The sequence below is a fragment of the Lupinus angustifolius genome, chromosome LG14 (assembly GCF_001865875.1).
Source record: "Lupinus angustifolius cultivar Tanjil chromosome LG14, LupAngTanjil_v1.0, whole genome shotgun sequence".
Taxonomy (NCBI): domain Eukaryota; kingdom Viridiplantae; phylum Streptophyta; class Magnoliopsida; order Fabales; family Fabaceae; genus Lupinus; species Lupinus angustifolius.
In genome coordinates, this window is record NC_032022.1 from 15,309,174 (window position 1) to 15,331,412 (window position 22,239).

The window sequence follows — 22,239 nt, forward strand, 5'->3', positions numbered from 1 at the left end:
CATAAAAGTTGATTCACAATATGATATCATAATGTTGGATATTGGATGCATCATTATTCATCTTTGTGACCCTCTAATAAGCATGGTTGAGGATTTGTTAGTGAACGGAAACTATATTTGGTTGTATATGTTCAAAAATCGATTTGGTCTCCTTAAGTATAGCATACTTTAAATTTCTAGTGTAAACATTTTTATTTTGGTTTGGCTTTTATTTATGTTCCTTTGCATGGTAATATATTTAGGGTTAGTTTGGGAGTTGGATTTTAGAGGGGAAGGAAAGGAAAGGGAAGGCTTGGGAATCGTCTCACAAGTGTATTTCATAGCTCTCAAGCCTTCTCTTTCCCTTCATTCCCCTCCAAAATTCAACTCACAAACTAACCTTAGAGTATTTATGATAGGAATGAATGGTGTGAGATTCACTCAAGTTGAACTCCTCAGAATCAATGGTGTGAAATTATATATGTTATGTGTTACAATCTCTAATTCAGAATTGCATTCTTTAGTATCGAAGAGGATCTAGATTCTAAATAAATTTATTATATGTAATAATATTTTAGAGATAAAAAACTATAAGTAATTATTTCTTAAAAGTTCTTATATTGTCTTATATCAACATCAATTACCAACGGACGTTGGTTCAAGTGGTACATGCTTGATTCCTTTTAAGCAAGAACCCGGGTTCGAGTCTTGTGGATGGAAAAAAAAAATATCAACGTCAATTTGCCTTTGAACATTGATTCAATCACCTTGAACTTTGGGTCCTTGCAAATCGGCACCATCTAATTTTTATTTTTTTCCTAATTAATACGATGGTGTTGATAATATTTGTCAATACCACGTTGGTATTTCTCTTGTTAGGATTGAATGTACAATTTTTATATGGTATAATTTTTTACAAAATAATTACATTCCTAAAAAGAATAAATCAACCATCTTTGATTGATAGTATTTTGATGCATCTTTAAAGTTGTAAAGTTTTTATCCTTATAGTTTACACCAAAATTAAATACACAAAAAAAGCAACTCACAAAAGACATATCAACAAAGAAGATTAAGGGGGAAAAACATCTTAAATTAAGAAAACTAAAAATAGGTCACCTTGTAGAGTTGCCAAGAAGTGCATGAGAGCTTGGAATGAAAAAAAATTAGTATAACCTAACAATTTCAAGTTAGTAGAGAATTAAGATATATATATATATATAAAGAGATATTGGGATGAAAGAGAAAGGTGGAAGGTGAAAAGTTGATGTTGTAGAAAATTGAGACAAAATGAATGAAAGAATGAGAAGAAGGGATGCATGAATGCATATACATATATGACATCGTCTTATATTATGGTCTAAAATTTCACCCCAATAAGTCAATAATCATATATTCTCAAAGTTGAAGTAATAAAAAGTATTTCAATGACATTGAAATGATTGATAATCATATTCCTTATATTCCTCAATGAATGTGTGTCTGTAACCCACTAACCCATTTTTACTCAATTTAATATGTATACACTAACATTTTATATTGTCATTAAATCATTAATCATTGATTTGTTAACCACAATTGACTCTCCAACAACTGACTTCGATTCCTTTGGTAATCGCACATTTCATTATCATTTTTTAGGGTTTCAGTTAGTTCATATTTAATTGTGATTTTGTAATTCAGATTTGAAGCCTCAATTCTCAGCTCCTTCAGCTGCTGCTCCGGTATCTTATGGCCATCAAGGTTCGAGTATGAAGATTGATGTTCCGAATGGAAGGGTTGGTGTCATTATCGCGGTACCATCAAGTATCTTCAGTTGCAGACTGGTGCCAAAATCCAAGTTACTCGTGATACCGAGGCTGACCTTAATTCTTCAACTAGGATGGTTGAGATTACTGGTACTCCTGATGCGATTGCGGCCGCTGAGAGACTCATTAATGAGGTTCTTGCTGAGGTATGATAAATATATTTTCTTAGTTTTATGTGTTAACTTGTTTTGCTTCTGATTCTGAAGGTTGCTTCTGTTTAGTTAGTTTTTTTTGGAAAATCTTATGTAGAGCTTATTTGGTTTATCTTGTCATATAAGTGCAAAGTGTTTGGAAGAGTTTATGGCAATAACTTATCACCTTCGTAGGGCATCATTCTAGCTTATTTTTCTCGGAGAAGCTTGTGAAGTAAGCTGAAAAGAGCTCATAGGAAGGTGATAGGTTCTCAAACTAATGGCATGTTTTAGCCTTTTGTTAACTGATATGTAATTATAATGTAAACCTTTCCTGATAGTTTGGCTCAATTCATGTGAAATTGAAACAGTGTGTTAGTGAAATATCACTAACATAAGCTACTTTTATACCAGGCCGAGTCTGGGGGTTCTGGGATTGTTGGAAGGAGACTGTATGGACAAGCGGGATCCGATGAATTCTCGATGAAAATTCCAAATAATAAGGTGTGTAAATGAGTTATGTACAAGAACACACTTTATGAAGTGTTTTGAGAAATTGGTTTATTCCTTTTGGCTTGTTATGTGCACTTCAGGTTGGGCTTATAATTGGTAAAGGTGGAGAAACAATAAAGGGTATGCAAGCATCAACTGGAGCATGCATTCAGGTTTTCATTTTCAACTCATATTTTATGAATTCATTGTTCTTGTTACTAGTGATATTTCGTCATATCCTGGTTAATATTAACAAACATCTATTATGATACATCTATTTAGCTGTAAGGAATTAGTGCTTTCTTTCATGTCTAAGATATTCATTTATCTAGCTATTGGTCTTCGTGATACATCTACTATTATATTGTTCTAAATGCAAAGAGTTCACAGTTTCACATAGGTGCATGCACAAAAGTTGAAGATACACTAAACTGACTATGACCATCATGTTGCCTCTGCTCTTTACTCTCCCAGTGGAAATGGTTTATGTGAATGGTCATTTTAGGGTCTGATTCCTTGCTAATTGCGTGTCCATCTGCAGTTTTCCTTGCAATCAGATAATACATCTTATCGTTGTGTACTTTCATATATTCATAAATTGAGGGCGTTGGTGGCAATATTTATTTGAGGAATGGATTGTTTTGTTATGTTGTTGAAGATAGCTTGCTAGGACTGCTTAACTGTTGTTAAGTTTTACTCTTGGCAATCTACTTTAGGGAGGTGGCTCTTTCATATTCTTGTGATTTAGATTCTCGGGTTATAACTTGTCCGTCGATAGAATATGCTTATTAATTGTGTATACTATGACTGATCATGTTATTGGGAATGTTGTAGGGTTATAGCATTGTAGTGTGTATTGGACCACTGGTGACACCGACATGAATTTCCTTGTTGGTGTTCCCCCAGCTTGCCATGGTATGGTTCTAAATCTCAGTTCTGATATTTATCACCAGGGGCAGTAAGTCTCTTGTATGTAGTTAGCGCCACTTCGTTTCAGTCTCTATCGTTATGGCACTTTTCTAGGATAATCTCATGATCTGTCTGCCGTTTTTCTTATCTTTAACCTGCCTCATTTTTCCTATAACCTTTGCTGTGACTTTCAAGCCGCTCATAGTAAATTTGTTGTTCAGGCCTTTTACCCTCTATTACATGGTCTAGCATTTATTTGATGATCCATTGAGATTGAACTTGTAGACTGGGTTGAGGAAAGGTAGAGGATGGTTGTCTATGTTCTTTGGGAAAAGAGAATTGCCTTGACAGTGTATATATTTGGATTTATGGTTCCCCCTACTTCTCTTATGGTATATTATATGTGGTGCATTATTCAGCCTGTTGAAATGGTATGGATAATTTATCTTGTATTGGAGTATATCACTACATACTTTGACATACTATATAGTGGCTTGCCTTTTTGAGGCAAGATTTTTTGTTTGTGCCTCCTTTTGTACCCATTCATTTTGAATAGGGAAAGGATTTGCATCTGCTGGAGTAACAGTTACATCACGACCCAGTACGGTATATAGGTCTTTGTATCCTCTTCTGATCCTGTATGGTATCTGTTTATACAAGACATATACCCCTTATCTTGTGCTCTTTTTATGTTGATTTTATCTAATGCAAGTTTTACACTTGTCTATATTTTGATTTTTATCTTGAGTTATTTATTTATGCAGAACAAATATTTTATTCTTTATATGTTGATATTTATATAAATTTTACTTATCTATTTGTCAGTGCATCCATTTCTTATTATACTTGTATGTCCATGTACTTGGGGTGAGTTTATTATACTGGTGGTTATTCTAGCAACTGGGACCAGTCCACTGCACCACCTGAACAGCAGTCTATTCAGGCTGGTGGTTATGATTACTATAGTCAGCAGCAAAATCCGGGGGTTCTGCACCCACACCTGATGGGTCTCTACATACAATTACAGTCAACCACCTTCCTCTGGCTACAACCAACCGGGACAGGGTTATGCCCAGGACAGCTATGGTGCGTATAATGCACCTCCACAATCAGGGTATGGCCAACCACCAGAACATGATCAACAGCAAGGCTATAGCTCAGCCCCTAGCTATGGTAGTGGGAGTAATCAGGCACAAGATGGCCACACTTCCAACTGTAGCTCGCAGGGGGATTCAGCTCAAGCTGCACCTAGCCAACCAATAACAAAGCCCAAACACTGCCAACTATCCACCTCAAGGAACTGCTCAGCCAGGTTATGGGGTACCCCCAACCTCCCAAGCAGCTTATGGCATCTCACCTCAATCTCGAAATTATGGTGATACTCCACTTCTTTATGGGGATACGCATCTGTTGTCCCACAGTTTGTGTCACACTATGTGCCATGAACTTGCAATTAGTCAGAAAAAATATATTTAAGTTAAAATATAATTAAGTATTTTTATGACCAATCACAAGCTTATGACACATTAAGTGATACAAACTGTGGGACAGTTGTGCTCCCTGTTTATGGACTGACTAAGTCACCTAGCACAGCAGGATGCTATGGTCAGTCAGCATATACCCCTGCCCAGCCCCAACCATTTGGTTTTGGCGGTGCAGCACAACCAGGGTATGTGTATGGTGTTGTCGTGTCATTTATTTAGTTTTGCAGTGTTTAGATGGAAGCATTGTTGATGGCTTGAAATTCAATCCCTCTGAACTACTATTAGTGATTAATGAAGGCTAGTTTTGATTTCAAGTAGTCTTATCCCGGTGTTCAACGTCATTGGGAATGGAAAGTACATGTTTAGGCGTATAAATCTTGAGAACTTATGTAAGTGGGTCATGATCAACATCTTCAGAGGTGCTAGTTGGAGCATAAACAATGCTGTATTGCTATTGCCTATGGGAGAGCTTCTATTACTGCACCTGCCAGATTTGAAGAGCCAATTCCTTACACTCCATGTCAATTTGTTCAAGACTACTCCACCCAGGCTATATACAACTTTCAACAACTGCTGGAGAACACGAATGCTTTCTTCGAAATATATTGGTATATTTTTATATTAAAGATTCAATCTGCCATTAAATAAGTAATTGTATTTATTTATTTTATTATATTTTTTATTTAATTAAATAGATTATATGATAAAACCATTGATTAAAAATTAGAGACTTGTTATTATAATAGAGATTATAATAATGAGAAACATATCTTTTATAATTTTTGTCTAAATTGTTCTTGATCATAGAATCATTGAGAATATGACATGAATGACTCGGATAGATCAATATATGTGTGATTATTGGATAAAAAAAATGAGTTTCTTAGAGTCATTGTGGCAATTTATTAAAGTTTGACAATTGTACCATACTCTAAAGTTAGTCAGAACTGTAAATATAGAATGAAATATTTTAATTAATCTTCTAGTGGTTCTTGAAAGTAAAATATATATTACTTCATATTATTTGATCGTTAAGGAGTGTTGTTAGACGTCAACCTTGATTAGTAAATTAATGTAGTTAATTTACTACCAGCTTAGTATTGAACCTACAAGGTCACACATTAACGATTGTTCTAATCTTTGCTAAATAATATGTTATTTGATAATTAAATTGGAGACTTTAATTTGATTAAATAAATAAATTTATGGAATATTGTTTTAATTCTTTGCCTGCACGAAGAATTTAAATAATAAAAAAATACATTCTAAAATTATTAATTTGTAGCTGGGAAATAAAAGAAGGGTCATTATGTTATTATATTATGAAAGGATATGTGGTAATTGGTTTATAATATTTCAACCAATGGATATCACTTGAAAAAAGGAAAGAATATACACAAATGAATTGTCCTTGTGTTTCACGTGAAAGGGTGGCGGCAATGATCAAATTAGTCACATATATACATATGGCTAAGGAAGTAAAAAATTGGTTTTTACTCTAAGTGTATGTCTCTTTCTAATTCACAGTGACTATGTGGAAAAACTTATGTTATTTGCCTGTGTGAAAAACAAGCAAAGTAAGAAAGAAAGGAAAAAATGGTTTTCCTTAATGTACTGCACATTAACAAAAGAAACAATTATATTATCTTTTTGTGTAATTTTTTTCTATCTTCTTTATTTACTACACATACATACAAAAGAGTTTTTTGAGTAATATATTATTATGGTAGAGTGTTATGTTTTCTACTTCATTAGTTCAAAAATTTAATAGCAAATGTTGATTTCAGTGTGGATATACGCGTGAAATCTTCATAATTTTGAATAACAACTTTAAATATTCAGGAATTATAATCGACTACGTATTATTCCTCTGAACACAATAAAATTACTTTCATGCTTGACCCATTCCTCTTAATCTATCATGCATAACAAACTTTTAATTTTAGATTCAACTCTTAATCTATTAAAAAAATGGGATAATTGGACTACAGTCTCGGTTAACGGGCTTAACGGCGTAAGGGGAGGGACAACAGACGTGACGGGTTTAGATGTGGTGAGCGTGAATGGTTAATGGGGTATATAAGAAAGCCTTGTCATCATTGAGTTAGGATTTTTCAAGAGCAATGCTTCAAAAAAAAAATAAAGGTAAATATATTCTCTAATGACATATTTATTTTTTTAAATTTAATAAAATTATATTTATATCATTAAAAATAAGAAGCAATATAATTATTTGTTTTTTATTAATGTTGGTGTGACCGACATCTTGTGTCGATTAACCCGCATTCTTTTTTCTAATATAGAACCCACTCTAAAGTGTGTTACGGTTGGTGCCAATGAGAACCACACCACACCACAATCAATAGAACATTTTGTGTTATATAAACCATGGAGCACATACACCATTTCATTTCATTTTTTTATTTGTTTATCACTAACAAACCAACTCCACCTTCTACATTTCTTCTCTCTCTTCTTTCCAATTTCATCTCCCATTTTCTCTTTAACCCAAACTCTGCATTTTTCAACACCAATTCTTCTATCTCACCCCTCAATGTTGAGGATCTCACACTTTCATTAATAGAATGAGCTTTACCATGTACCATTCCTTAATTTTTCTTTTTCTTTCTTCTTTCCTTTTTTCAACACCGTCAAGTTTTTTATATGAACTCGTCTTGGTGTTTGTTTCAGATGCGTGTTCATAGAAGATATGCTGTAGTTTCATCACAATTTCATCATCGTAGATTATCAAATGGGTTATATTCATAAGATTTGATTCATTCACTGTGATTATGATAGTCATATTCAGAGGTAGTGAAGATTTTCCAATTTTGAAAGCAGAGAAATCAACCATATTTTTTGTTTTCTTCCTCTATTTCCTACGTCTGTGCTAAATTCCTTCATTGTTTTTTTTCTCTCTTTTGGAATCTGCAGATACATTTCTCTGGAATCGTAGACAAATTTTAGAACTTTGAAGTTTCTGATACTCGTAGATGACGCATACGATCAATTGCTAATCTTGGATAAAAGTTCCAAAATTTCATCATTCGTTACATTTTGGGAATAGATTTACATTTTCAAAAGACCCAGAACTGAAATCTCTCGAACCTATCTTATATTACGTTGCAGCAGTTTTATCAGAACCAGATTTAGGTAATATACTTAATCAAAATTGGAACTTCGCCATTGATTCTTACTAATACATATCTTAATCCTAATTTTGTGTGTAGTCATAGTTACTATTTTGCTGTAATGATGGATGGATTCAACTTTTTATTTCTTCAACTAACCTTTTCCTACTCTGATTTCATTTCATATGTGACTGTGTTTTGTAGAAATTGCAGAGAATAGAAAACCAATTTCATATTTTGACATGAAAATGCATTAACGTTTATTTGTGTTGTTCTAAAATGCAATCACAGGTAGTGGAAATGGATAAAGATGAAGTTTTTAGAGGAGAAGGATCATCGTTACTATTGAGAGCGGGTTCCGATAGCACAAGGCAAAAAACGACGTCGGATTTGGTGCTTCAATGGGGGAATCGGAAGCGGCTAAGGTGTATGAAGGTGCAGGTAAAGGATCACTCTTCCGGTTCGGGTCAGAGGACAACGGTTCGGGTTAATAAAGATTCTTTGAAGTATAATAGTAACAATATTGGGAATACTCTGAATCAGAATAATAACGGGTTTCCAAATCTCCGTCAACAACGAATTATGAGGTTTGTCCTTATACTCCTTCATTCTCTTAGTGATGTTTGATTGTTTTGATTCATTTTCATTAACATGTGTTTATTCTATGTCCTTGTGGTGTACTTATTGAGAAAAATATCTTATCATATTATTGTTTCATTTGTTTTGGAGAGTATGTGTATCTACATTAATGGAAAAAAATACTTACTCCATGTAAATACACTCCCACAGTCACAATCTCCCTTTATACTTTCTCTCAATTCTCAAATATCTAATCAAATCCTTTTCATTCCATTAACGAAATTAAATTTAACACCCCACTCTTTCCTGAACTGTACAAAAACTAGCCCATATATTCTTCCCAAAACCCCCTTTAAATTCCACTTCCCCACCCTACGATCTAGATCAGCCCATAAGGTTAATTTCGTAAACTCCCACTCACGACTTACTTTTCATATATATTTATTTTACTCCAAAGTAATAATATGTTAATGCATTATTTTTACGCTATTTATTATGACCTGCTATGTAAACCATTATTACATGAGAAAGTGTTTTAAATTGTTGTGTTTGTAAATTAGGAACTCTGAGACTTCAACTGCTATGAGAGGAGTTCAAAGCAACGGGGGTGCGCATGATAAGAGTGGGACCCACAACAAACACGTTAATGACAATAATAACAAATCTGCGGCAGCATCGGAAACTGCGCATGATAGCAAGAAGGGTGGGTCTCCTTCCGGCAGCGGTGGTACTGCTCCGCCGGTGTGGCCACCGAAGTTCGTGATTGCCTTGACAAACAAGGAGAAAGAGGAAGATTTTATGGCCATTAAGGGATCAAAGCTTCCTCAGAGACCTAAAAAGAGAGCTAAACTCATACAACGCACTCTTAACGTAAGCTCAAAATTTCGTTTCCGGCTTTCTCATTTTTTTTCCTATTCGACTATTTTTCTTGTTTCGTATTATATCATATGATATGAAGTTTAAATAATAGGATTTATTAACCATAATCAAGAATTTGTAGATGAAATTTGTGCATTGAAAATTTGTCTAATATATAGAAAATCTATAAGTAACGTTTTTAATGCAAATATTCTATTTCTTGATTATTTATCATGTCCTATATCTCAAATTTAAGATTATAGAAATTGATAAAGTAAGAAGTTGTATACAATTATTTATCACAGACCTCGATTTACAATTGGGAGCAATTATGTTACTTTTTTTTTAAGAGTTTGATGATAAGTATACACTTTTTTTCTCTACGTATAATATAATATAATATTTGAGTGGGTTTGAAACCAGCTTAAATATATTTTAGTTTGGGATTTGTTTTGTTTTATTGATTCTTTTATCTGGAGCAGTTTATTTGACACCGAATATTGAGCACTCAAATATTTACTCGTATATGGCTTTAGTCTTACGCACACTCGATGAAATTGATATCGAGTTACTCACCTTTATGAACAAGATTACAAACCACTACCCGACAAATTGAATCGTATTGTATTGTATTGTATTGCAGCTGGTTAGTCCAGGCACGTGGCTGTGTGATCTTACCTTGGAACGATACGAGGTTAGGGAGAAGAAGATAACCAAAAAGGTAAACTAATTAATGAGTAGCAAGTATTATCATAAAGAAATATAATGTATGTGTATATTTTGATGCAGAGACCAAGAGGGTTGAAAGCAATGGGCAACATGGATTCTGAGTCTGAATAGATGGAACGCTGTGGAATTTAAGTGATTAAGTGATTAAGTGATTAAGTGAATGTATCAAATATTCGGATATCACTCTTCAATTAAATTATGAATCAGGAAGCTTTCATGCTTTATTGGGGGTTATTCATCTAACCGGTTAACTACAGTTTAGGTGGGTTGTGTTTATCACTTCATATGACATGATTTTGCAATTGCATCTAAAAATTAATGGTCAATAAAATAAATTTTGATTTGTGAAGGAGATAAAATATTTTTATAAGACAATATGAATAGTTAGTAATTATAAGATTAGATAGATTGTCATTTATTAGTATTTAGTTTTAAAATAAAAAAACTTATATTTAAACAATATGATTTGTGCAGGTTTTGTGTGTGCCAATGTTATGAAGTAAAATCACTATTTGAATGGCAAATTAATTATTTGATAAAATCAATGTATCACGTCATGAAATTCATATTTCCAAAAAAATTCAAAATACTGACAAAATACATATGCAATATCAATAATTATCTTTTGATGTTGCGAGCTGCATAAATTTGATCTTCTTCATTGAATCCCTCCTTTTATGAACTTCTTATCAATAGAGATTAGTCTAAGCAGTCAAAGGGGAAAACAACTTTAAGTAATCCCTATCCAATTTTTAATTTTAAAATATAATACATATCATCATTCCTATTTTATGCTCATAAAAGTAATGATATTCTGTTGAAATGTTATAAAATACATTAAATCATATGCTAAATATAAATTTACAGAATCAACATTGATTTAAACTTATTATGGAAATTTATAGAAGAAAAACAACTTATTATGGAAATGCATTTAGTTGTTATACACTTACTCTTGTAACAAATGATCAAACTTTTATATATATTTTGGTGCCATTATCTCTGCATTTCAGCTAGTTTGTTGAAGGAGCAATGAGGAAAAGAAAGGTTGCAATTTTGTTACTTGGGGCCTTCTTTGCCTTGTTTATAAGTGTAAACATGAAAGTTGAGGCAAGAGTGTCATCACCTTTAGAAATACAAATTGATGCTAAATTGAAGCTCCTCAACAAGCCTGCCATAAAAACCATTAAGGTTTGCAATTCTAACACACCCTTGTTTGATTTTAACTATCATCAAAACAATCCTTTTGAATTAATAAGTGATTTAGGTGGTTGATGCTTGATTTTATTTAATCCGCATAATTTGCATGTCTCCATATCTCCATACTTGCATATAAGAGTGGAAATAAGTCAGATCATCTATCAGGAGTCTATTATCAGACCTATAACAGGCGAGATCGGGACATGCATTTTTCGTGAATAGACCAGATTCTTTGAAAAGCTTATTTAATTTAACATGTAAGACTTTAGATCATCCAAAAGTTCTATTAAACCTAATAGGTCAACATGTAAGACTTTAAGTCATCCAAAAAATCTATATAGATTTGACATGTTTAAAGCAAAATCTAATCTTACCTAATGTAACATGTTTTAACTCTTGTAATATGTGAAAGCTTTATAGTCCACGGTTTGGATACTAATATTTTCGAGTCTTTTTTTTAATGCAGAGTGAAGATGGGGATATTATTGACTGTGTTGAATATACAAACAACCTGCTTTTGACCATCCCGCCTTAAAAAATCACATTATCTAGGTGAATCAATAATTTATAGAATTAATTTGAGTACATCAACCACATTTTGTATATAAAAAATAAATAAAGAGTAGTTCAAATTTTATTTTCAGTTCACAAAAAAAATAAAAAATTGTTTCCACATTATCATTATTACTTTATTCTCTATTATTAGTAACATCTTTATCAATTGAATTGGACAGGAGATACCAAATTTTTTGTTAGAAAGCCATGATTCAAGCATCAAAGAAAATGGGTCAAAGTCAAAGTCTGTTATATTTCAAAGGGAACAATCCCTATTCGCAGAATTCAAAGGGAAGACTTATTAAGAGTTGCTTCTCTTGAACGATTCGGGATGAAACCCCCACAACCATTCAAGAAATCAACAAGTACAACAAACAACCACAACAATCATTTTCTAAACCTCAATGTCACCATCAATGACCTCCTATCTGGAGCTTCAGAAAATCGATCCGTGAATCATAAATAAGATAATATTCTATCGATCTAAATATATTAAGCATGTCTCACACTAATACTATAAATTTTTCCATGATGTAATTATCCAGGCAGCATATCTTGTGACAATGGGATACAATTACATAGGTGCACAAGCAGATATTAACATTTGGAATCCAAATCGAAGCATTGAATTACCAGATGATTTCACCACTGCCCAAATATGGCTTATGGCTGGGAATGGTACTTATTATTTTGAAAATGTTGAAGCTGGATGGTTGAATGGGGTGGACAAGTGTTGAGTCCAAGAGTAAAAAAAACTCCCCACACAAGAACATTAAGGGGAAGTGGAGATTTTACATGAAAAGTTTAAGGATTTTGGATAATTCCCTTCTTCTAAAGCCACCTCAATATGTAGTTGCAATATCTGATGAACCTTACTGTTACAGCTCCATGTATTTACGACAACAATTTGAAACTATCTTCTTTTTTGGAGGCCCTGGACGAAATCACCCCTTTTGTCCTTGAATTTTTACTATATGATTAAATAAATATATTCATGTGTTTGTCTTTGTTTTCTCTCTTGGACCATATTTTTATGGACACGTGATTGATATATAATGAATATGCTTAAATAAATTGCCCTATAGGTGGTGCTTTGCATCTATTCCTTGTGAAGTCAATTACTTATATTAGATGGGTGTGGGGGTAAAGCCCTTGTTTGTGCATAGAGATAGGTAAATATTATTTTTAGTTATTTAATGGTGTAAAGAAAATGTAAAAAATGGTTCAAAATAGAATTGACAATGCATAAAATTGGAACGAGCAAAGCCCATTTTGTGAAATTAATAAGAAATCAATGACAACCCTACTATTTAAATATATCATTTTCTATAATAAAAAATCTTATCTTATTTTTTTAACAAGTGTCCTTATTACAATGGCCATGTGGTGATTTCTTTGCAAATTAGTTTTTAGAAGAGAAATAAAAAAATGAAAATTTGGGAGTCATAAAATACATATATAAGGTTGGCTTTAGTATCTATTCCTCTCTACCTCTTTATTATTTTTAATTCAATATTTGAGTCATTTGCTCAGCTTTGAAAGACCAAACTTTTATCTCAAAAGTAGAATCAAGCATCAAGATGATTCAAAGAACTGCGTACTTTTTGAAGTTTAAGGAAATTGCTTCATCAGGCTGCTGCTTCTTCTTCGTCCAAGGTGATCAATGTTTTACTTTCATTTTCTTTTCATAAATAATTTGCTATGAAGGGATTAAGGATTAGTCTGATCCTTAAGTTGAAGAGAATAAGGAATAGAGTAGGATGGAACATAGGAAGTTAAGAGTTTGAGTCTCATCCACAACAAATACTTACATACTAATATCTACCGATAATTTTTTTTTGTCTGTTATGAAGCTGTATTTTTATTACATTCCTTCGAAACTTATTGTTTATTTTTTGCACTAGATTGATGGTGTAGCCGCAGCATCACATAAATAATTTATTTTGTCAGATATTTTTATTCAGCTGTTCTGATTAGCTGATATTGATACCTTATCTTTGTTTCCAGTTTCTTGACTGTTTCATGAACCACAATGGATCAAATCTCTAACTTAAAACAGAAATAGTTAGACTGAATAAGAAATCTTTATTAATTCTTGACACATTCTCTATAGATATATTATATGGAGATGTGAGTGTCGCCAAATTTATTATATCATTTTGATTCATTAAAATATAGGCACAACTTACTCTTGTACTCTCTCTCACATAGTCAAAATTATAACAATAAACTAGAAGAATTAAAAATTGCGTATTATAATTATGGTTGATTATTTCCAAAGAGAAAAAACAAAACATTAAAGTAGCATTACCATATTTCATTTTTTAAATCAATCTCACCTCCATTTTGTGGAACATTAATTATAATTGGTACAAAATTTGTGATTAAAGACTTGTAATTTGTTAAGTAGTTAAATGGGCATGTTACCCAAAAATAGTAATATACGAATTCCAATGTTATGGATAGATAAGGCAAAATTACTCCATTGTAACAGATTGGAGCTTACCATGGCTATGCATCACAACCCTCTCCTCTTCAAGCCCCCCTCCCATCTTATAGGTAAATTCATGATATTAAAACATATGTAATTTTTATGTTTATACATACTATTTTTAATGTATTATTTTAGGATGTAATGTACCTTAACTAATTATAAAAAAAATATTATTTTCAGTGACGAAGAATATGCTAACGTGGACTGGGACAGACTTGGGTTTGAACTGATGCCAATTGATTACATGTACATTAATAAATGTTCTGCTAAGCCCATCTGCTGGTGTCCTAAATTACGGTCGGGTAACTTTTATTTCCTGATATCGAGTTTAATATTTATGCATTATCAATGTAATATTTATCATCATATTTTGATCATATATTATTAATACATATTTTTTTTTTCTTACTCTATTCTCATTCATATTTCAATTTTTGTATAGTGTTTTTATGCTATATTATGGAACTCACGCATTTAAATAAAATAACTAGTGTTTTGTTTAAAAATTAGTAAGAGGAGCAACAAAATATAAGAAACATAGTCATTCTATATATTCATAAATAGTTTAGCAAATGTTATGATTTAAATTTCAAACATTATTAATGAATATTTTATAATAAAATATTATCATTATAAAGATGAAAATGAATCTCTCCATTATAGGATGGTTCAGTACCATATAAAATTGTGACATATGAACTTAAAAAAAATATTATAAATGATAAAATAAATTTGGGTCTCACATTCCAATACCTGAGAGAATGAGAGCCCTATAAAGATATAAGTCTAAAAGGTTGATCGGTAAATATAACTCTCACACTAATCAGAATGGTAGAATGAATGACACCTTTCAACTTTGATTTCTATAATGCATATCACTTATACTTCAAAGTTATAACAAGTAAAATTGCAAGAGTTAACAATGCATGCATGGATAATGTAACAATAGGGATTATTAGAAGGCACAAAAGCATACAGAAAAGAAAATGGGCAGATACAGCAGTTTCGTCCACAACAAAATGCTATTCGAATGAAGAATGGTGCTGAGAGAATGTGCATGACATCCCCTTCCATTCATGAATTTGTTCATGCTTTGAAGCAAACTGTCTTAGCAAATAAACGTTGGGTATAAACTATCACTTTTCCTTTCACTTTGTATCAAACCAAATTATATAGAAAATTTTAACATGTATATACCGACAATGTAAGTAATTTTTATATTGTCAACAAATCATTCACCATTGATTTACTAACCATTATTAACTCTTAAACAAAAGTAATACAAATCAACAGTGGATGATGTAAACACTATATTTGCAGGTTCCTCCTCCGGGGAAAGGATCATTGTACTTAAGGCCACTGCTATTAGGAACTGGTCCAGTTTTGGGTTTGGCTCCAGCAATTGAATACAGTTTCCTCATATATGCTTCCCCTGTTCGAAATTATTTCAAAGTTAGTGAGTTAACCTCTTTTTTGCTCATTTATTCTAGCCATCAATGCTATTTGCATCAATTTACTTTCACCTCACCAATTCATGTGGTTTATTCGTGTCGCAGGAGGGTTCAGCCCCACTCAACTTATGCGTGGATGAGGATTTTGATCGTGCTTATAGTCGCGGTTCAGGAAGTGTTAAAACCATTTCCAATTATGCACAGGTATGCATTTCAAATCTTTTACTGGAAAAAATATCCATGTATTTATCTTGTGTATAAAATCCGTGTATTTAGAATCAACGTTTTGTCACGTAACATAATTGAAGGAACAATATATTGGAAAGTAAGTCTCACACCGCCTACTTCATTATCTCGGAAATGATTTAAAATGCATGATATAGAGAGTTTTCAGATGTGATATACCTGAATTCAGCCACCAAGAAAAATTTGGAGGAGGTCTCTTCTTGTAACATTTTTATTGCCAAGGTATACTTCGATTCATTTTACCATTTACCCTTTGATGGAAATCATAAATTCATGTTTATTTTATCATTTTATTGCCAAGGTGTTTTTCAAGCATTATGTTAGGGTGCATTATGAATAATGAAGGATGTTACATCTTGAGTTCAATTGATACTTACCCTCTGGTACATGTTTAAGTTATCTGGTGAAATTCACTCAGCGCAAATTTTTTTTGCCTATATATGATTGCAACCCGTTAATCTTCCTTGTATTCCAATTTCCTAGGACAAATGCATCTCAACACCTGCTGCCAATGGAACAATTCTTCCTGGAATTACAAGAAAAAGTGTCATTGAAATGGCTCGTGATCAAGGCTATCAGGTATTATTACTCTGGGTTAACATCTATTGTACCAAAAGAGTGGTGGGTCACTCCATGTGACACTTGTTCTTATTAAAATTTAATAATAAAGTATTTTTCTGACCAAACGGATAAAATGACACATGAATTGACACATTTTTTAGGACAGAAGATATGCTCCCTATTACTTCATATTTGAAGCTCCTTAGTGATAATATGACGTAATATTCATCCTGCATTTAGTTTCACCTGGCTCTGCATATTGTGCTACCAAGAATTCAGATTTTGTTGCATTTTTCTTTGAAAGTAAATCTTAAGAGAGATTGCCCTTTGGTATAATTTGATATATAATTTTTAGTAGTTAACACTAACTACTTCTCAGTTCTCACAATTAAGTTAGAGTTTTCTTATTAATTGTACAAATTGATTCAGGTAGAACAGCGCACCATAGCAGTGGATGAATTGATTGAAGCAGATGAAGTTTTCTGCACTGGTACTGCCGTTGGTGTTGCCCCTGTAGGGAGTGTTCCATACCAAGATAGAAGGTAATAATTTCACACTAATTTTACCAATACCACTTTCCAAACATATTTTATAACATTTAATAATTGATTGATTCTAATGTATAAATTCTTTCAATGAATGATGAATAAAAAATGGTTGTGGAAAGTGGAGTGATAGAAAAATGAGATAAACATAAGCATATTTTAGAGTACTCTCTCTAGAGATATTTTATCGAAAAATTCCGGAAACATTACGTTATATAAATGCAGGGTGGAATATATAACATGCCCTAGAACCATTTGTGAAGAGCTGAACACTACCCTTTTAGGTATTCAACGGGGTGTTATTGAGGATAAGAATGGATGGATGATCCAAATTGACTGAATAATTTTAACTGTAAATCTACACACTCAGTGTCGAGATTTATAACAGTCAATGTATCATTTATTATTTATTTGGAGGTTAGATCGATATTGTAAAAAACTCTTACACTGTCTATAATGATTTTTTGGGTCTCATTACTCTACTGGTGTTTAGGTTTTCTTTTTGCTCTAGGATCTAAGACCATCTTTGAAGGGGGCAAAATGTTCTTCCGTTATTCCCTGTTTAGGCCTCACGCTATCTAATTTTGTTAAATATTTCTTCATTTTCTTGTATCGTTTTTAACCTCTAGTTTACTTGTTTTTAGAGTAGGAAATGTTAACCAATGTCTTCATGTACTGGCTAAGGTAATATAAAAAAAGAGAAATTTAATCTTGAAAATGCCAGGTTTAATATTTTGAGAAGTGAGAAACTTAACATTTAAATTCATACTTCGTGGACACTTATTAATAAAAACTTCATACTCATAATTTAACTTAAAATTTTATTTGTTTTGATTAATTCAACTTTATTTGAGTTTATTTAGGATGCACTGATTAACAATCACTCTCTATCATTCATATATTAGAATCAATGATTATCAAGTAAAATTAAAAGTCATATACATCCATAATGGAACTATAAAACGTCTTATACTAGGACAAAACCATTTTTCTATATTTTAGGTCATTAAGTGTTTTCCTTTATTATAGTTTGTGTGTTGATACGTATTCCCATCATCTATTTCTTTATGTGTCAAGGCCATCAAGCATATTTATGTAGTAGTATCTTTTTTTTTATCAGCAATAATTTATTAAAAAATAAATAGTTAAGAGAACAAGTGATACTCTTATCTATAAAGATGATGATTATTACAAGAAATGCAACTAGATGGATTCCAAACCCATTCCAAAAAGGAGAAAGAAAACCCTTCGAATCGAGCACTAAGAAGATTCCATGAATGAAAGTTAATAATGAACATTACCTCGTCAAGATTAAAAGAAGACTCCTGAAAGATAATTTTGTTTCTAACTAACCACAAGGACCAAATAGTGACAAACCAAATGGTCATCCATTGTTGATGAAAATTTTTCGCCTCCCCGAACAAGTGCCAATGAGATAGAAAATTGCTTCCGGTACTACTAGGCAGAATAGAATAGATGCCGAACAAGGAGTAAAGTTTCTGCCATACACTATAAGACAACGAGCACGTGAAGAACAAATGATCAGAAGATTCTTCTAACTCACCACAAAAGGCACATAGAGTCGAGGGAAGAGATCCTATAATGCCGCGTCTAGCCAAATTCATCCGAGTAGGCACACCTCCCACGAAAAGTCTCCACGCAAAACATTTCAACTTGGATGGGACCATGGAAGTCCATAATCTCTTATAATGCAGATAATTATCATTCCTTACCTCATTTTGAAGTACCTTGTACGCATTACGAACCGAGTAGGTACCATTCTTATCATGGACCCAAAGCCACCCATCCTCATTGCCTTGGACGAGTCTCACCTCCTCCACTTTATTAAGAAGATCATTTACCTCATCTTGCTCCCATAGAAATAAAGACCTTCGCCAATTCAGAAGCCAACACCAAACCCCATTCCTCCATTCACCCATAGAGCTAATGCAAGCATCTTTATTCAAAGTAACCTGAAACAATCTTTCAAAACAATTCTTAAGGCACTCTCCCCAAACCCAAATATCCCTCCAAAATAAAGTAGACTGCCCAGACCCAACTCTCCTCCGAACACCCTCATTAAACCAACCTTTGTTAAAACCATTATCTCTATTACACAGATACCCTAAATCTCTCCACCACGACGACCCCTTCTTGAAGCACTCAACATCAACAAGCCCACCCCTTTGCTTTCAATGAAATTGAATATAGATAAAGTTGAGCGATATAAGACAATTGAGAAAACACATATGAGATAAAGTCAATAAAAAGCAATATTGCTTTTTTAAAACTCATCAAAGCAAATTATAACTATTAACTATATTCTTTAAAATCGCAAGCATATGATACTTTGAAATGGCAATAAAAAAATGTAAATCTTGAGTCTAATGAATTTAAGGCGAATGAATTGCTTTATAAATTTATTGGTTATGGGCAAATTTGAGATGTAAAAGTTATATCAATTTAATTATCGGTATTGGTATGTCATGTTTTTAATCGTAAAAAAGAACTATATAGTAGTTTAGAATTGTAATTGTTGACATTTTTCTAGGCAAAATGTGAAAGAGGTAAATTTTGAAAATGTCGAAAAACTTTGTAGTATTTATAGAAATATAGATATTATATTATCACATCATCAACAACTTACAAATCAGTGTCTGGATATCTAAGAGGTATACAACTTTTTAATTTTTAAGGTATTGTATTTCTTTGAAAGAAAAGGCTGTACTATATCCACACTCCAAAATAACCTAGTGGACTTCATTTAAAAAATTCAAGAGCTTTTTTCCCGGACTATTAATCATTAATGTCATATAGTTGTTGGAAAGGAACCCCACATTATTTAACTCAGACGCCTACTAGCACTGTATGAGTGTAGTGTTTATCAACAGAGTCTTAGACATCGACTAAAACAATAAAAAAATGGCAAGTGTATTGAAAACTAATTTTATACATTATTGACTCTTAAAATATATTACTTTTTCAACACAAAGTCATTATATACCACCGCTTAACATCATCCACATAAAAATATACAATGGTTTAAAAAAAACCACATGGCCTAGCCCTAAAGAAAAATATGTCTATGAAAAAGAGAGTAACACAAATTTAGATAGACGAATAATGAACAAGAGGGTCATGCAATATCTTTCAGCTTTATAATAATTTATTGTAATATGCGTTTATAAAGTATTTTGATGTTGTTTATATAAATTGTTTCGACCTTGTTTTTATGAACCAACCGTACATCCAAAAACTATTCAAAATATACATATATAGCATGAAAATTGTGACTTAATATAGAATGGTTTTCATATATATATATATATAAGCTAGACTCCACTGCATGTTTGCATTTGCAGAGATCTACCTGAGATGCATGAGAATGACATGACCAAATTGAAATGAAGATATTTTGAAGAAAGTGCCATAGTAGTAATCGTATTAGAGGCCTCCTTGGATGAAACATGGTTCATAAACAGGAGACATTGTTCAATATTCTCTTTCATTTATACCACAAAATATTCACAAGGTTACTCTTTGTTCCCCAATATACGGTCATATTATTGAAGAATATGACATTTAAATTTGGAGTTTCAATCAAGTTGTAAAATAAGATAAAGTCTTGAGTATTTTTCCGGGACCATATATTTGTTACAATTCATGCAGCTTGTCTGTGTACAAATTTTTGTGTGGGGGACCCTTCTACATTAGAATTAAACTATCGAAGTGTATATAATATCACTGCAATTTGTGTGGAATGTGGGGAATATTATTTTCATTAGAGTCTCATTAACATACTAGAAAGACGTTGTTGAAAATATAAACAAATACATCTTATAGAACATATTTTTTTGACAATGAGCAATTACTACCCCTCAATCATGCAAAGATTTTTTTGACAATGAGGTACACTACAAAGGCCTTATTATTCAACTTTAATTATTATTCACTTTGAGTTCGCCTACCACTTTTATATTCTTTAATTTCACATCCTACAGTGAAGTCCTTTCAATGTCTTCAATGCAACATTGTACATATGTAACACTGAAAATTTCTTCACTGAGTTTTCAACTTGTGATAAAACTAGCTAGCACTATAATCCAGCTCATGCCTAAGTACTTTTCCAAAGTTGTCCTTTGTAAACTTTTTGTTTGTGTTTGTTTGCTCAAGCTGTCCACAATAATAAGATTTGTAATCATATTTGTTGACTAATCCTTATAAATTGAAATTTAAAACAATAAAATTGAAGTGGGTCTTACTTTTCTTTCGTGTTAAGAGAGAGGGACATCTTTAACTTTCCCATCTTTTCTTGCTAGCTTTTTGACCATCGATCATTTTCTAGTTTAACCTTTTGTTCTTTCATGCAATGTGCTTCTTGTTGTGTTTCAATTTTAAACATGTCCTCTTTTTCCTTTGTACAAATGAAGGTTTCTTTTTTCTATTCCACATTATTTAGTTTGGATTAAAAAAGGAAATAGTACAAGTATATACTCTTCTTCCTTGTTTTGGCAAAAAAATATTATTGATCGTAGACCATAAATAAACTCAAAAGTATAATTGCCAATGTGGATTCAAAGAAAAGAGAATGCATTGCACCCAAAAAAGGTAAAAAGAAAAGAGAATGCAAACCAGGTAAAAACAAAAGCAAGCTAGTGAATCTTTATTTGGATTTTTATTAATATTTGATAAAAAAAGGTGCATGTAATGAATTAGTTAGAACCATTTTTTATGAAACTGTAGCAAAAAATGTAGTTGAATTCCCTATGCCGAACCCATGATAGAGTATTGAACTATCGCTATAACATGTCATTTTCTTCTCTTGTTAAGACAATATTATGAAATAATTTGGATTATTAACACATAATTATAGAAAAAAACTATTCCTAACTTGAGTAGTTTGTAACAAATTCCAGCTTTTCCGGCATTGATTCCTCTTTGTCTTGATATATTATGGTCAGAAATCAAGAATAATGCAAATATTTAATCGAACACAAATACTTGCACACGAGACATTCACACACTCGTGGGAAAGCACATGATAACTTGAAGGACTTAAGTTGTATTATGAATGTAAATCATTCGCA

At 32.3% G+C, this 22,239-nt stretch overlaps 2 protein-coding genes and 1 pseudogene across 5 annotated transcripts; all 3 read left to right on the forward strand.

The window, feature by feature from the left end:
• On the forward strand, window positions 1,482-5,399 carry LOC109326419 (far upstream element-binding protein 2-like). The gene is given in 9 exon segments (XM_019559103.1): window positions 1,482-1,590; window positions 1,663-1,773; window positions 1,776-1,933; window positions 2,333-2,422; window positions 2,512-2,674; window positions 4,192-4,328; window positions 4,330-4,583; window positions 4,585-4,739; window positions 4,871-5,399. Coding segments are annotated over 9 exon segments (1,314 nt in total). The 5' UTR covers window positions 1,482-1,496; the 3' UTR covers window positions 5,023-5,399.
• Window positions 7,195-10,290, forward strand: LOC109326141. Of its 4 annotated transcripts, none has more exons than XM_019558813.1 (7): window positions 7,195-7,402; window positions 7,495-7,614; window positions 7,738-7,956; window positions 8,220-8,521; window positions 9,074-9,383; window positions 10,015-10,092; window positions 10,161-10,290. In XM_019558813.1, exons 4-7 carry the CDS (start codon window positions 8,235-8,237, stop codon window positions 10,209-10,211), a joined length of 726 nt encoding a protein of 241 aa, XP_019414358.1. In that variant the 5' UTR covers window positions 7,195-7,402; window positions 7,495-7,614; window positions 7,738-7,956; window positions 8,220-8,234; the 3' UTR covers window positions 10,212-10,290. The 4 variants fall into 4 exon arrangements, with proteins under 4 accessions (XP_019414358.1, XP_019414359.1, XP_019414357.1 ...); XM_019558814.1 differs by having other exon boundaries at window positions 8,226-8,521; XM_019558812.1 differs by having other exon boundaries at window positions 7,738-7,953; window positions 8,217-8,521.
• On the forward strand, window positions 13,436-17,494 carry LOC109326867 (annotated as a pseudogene).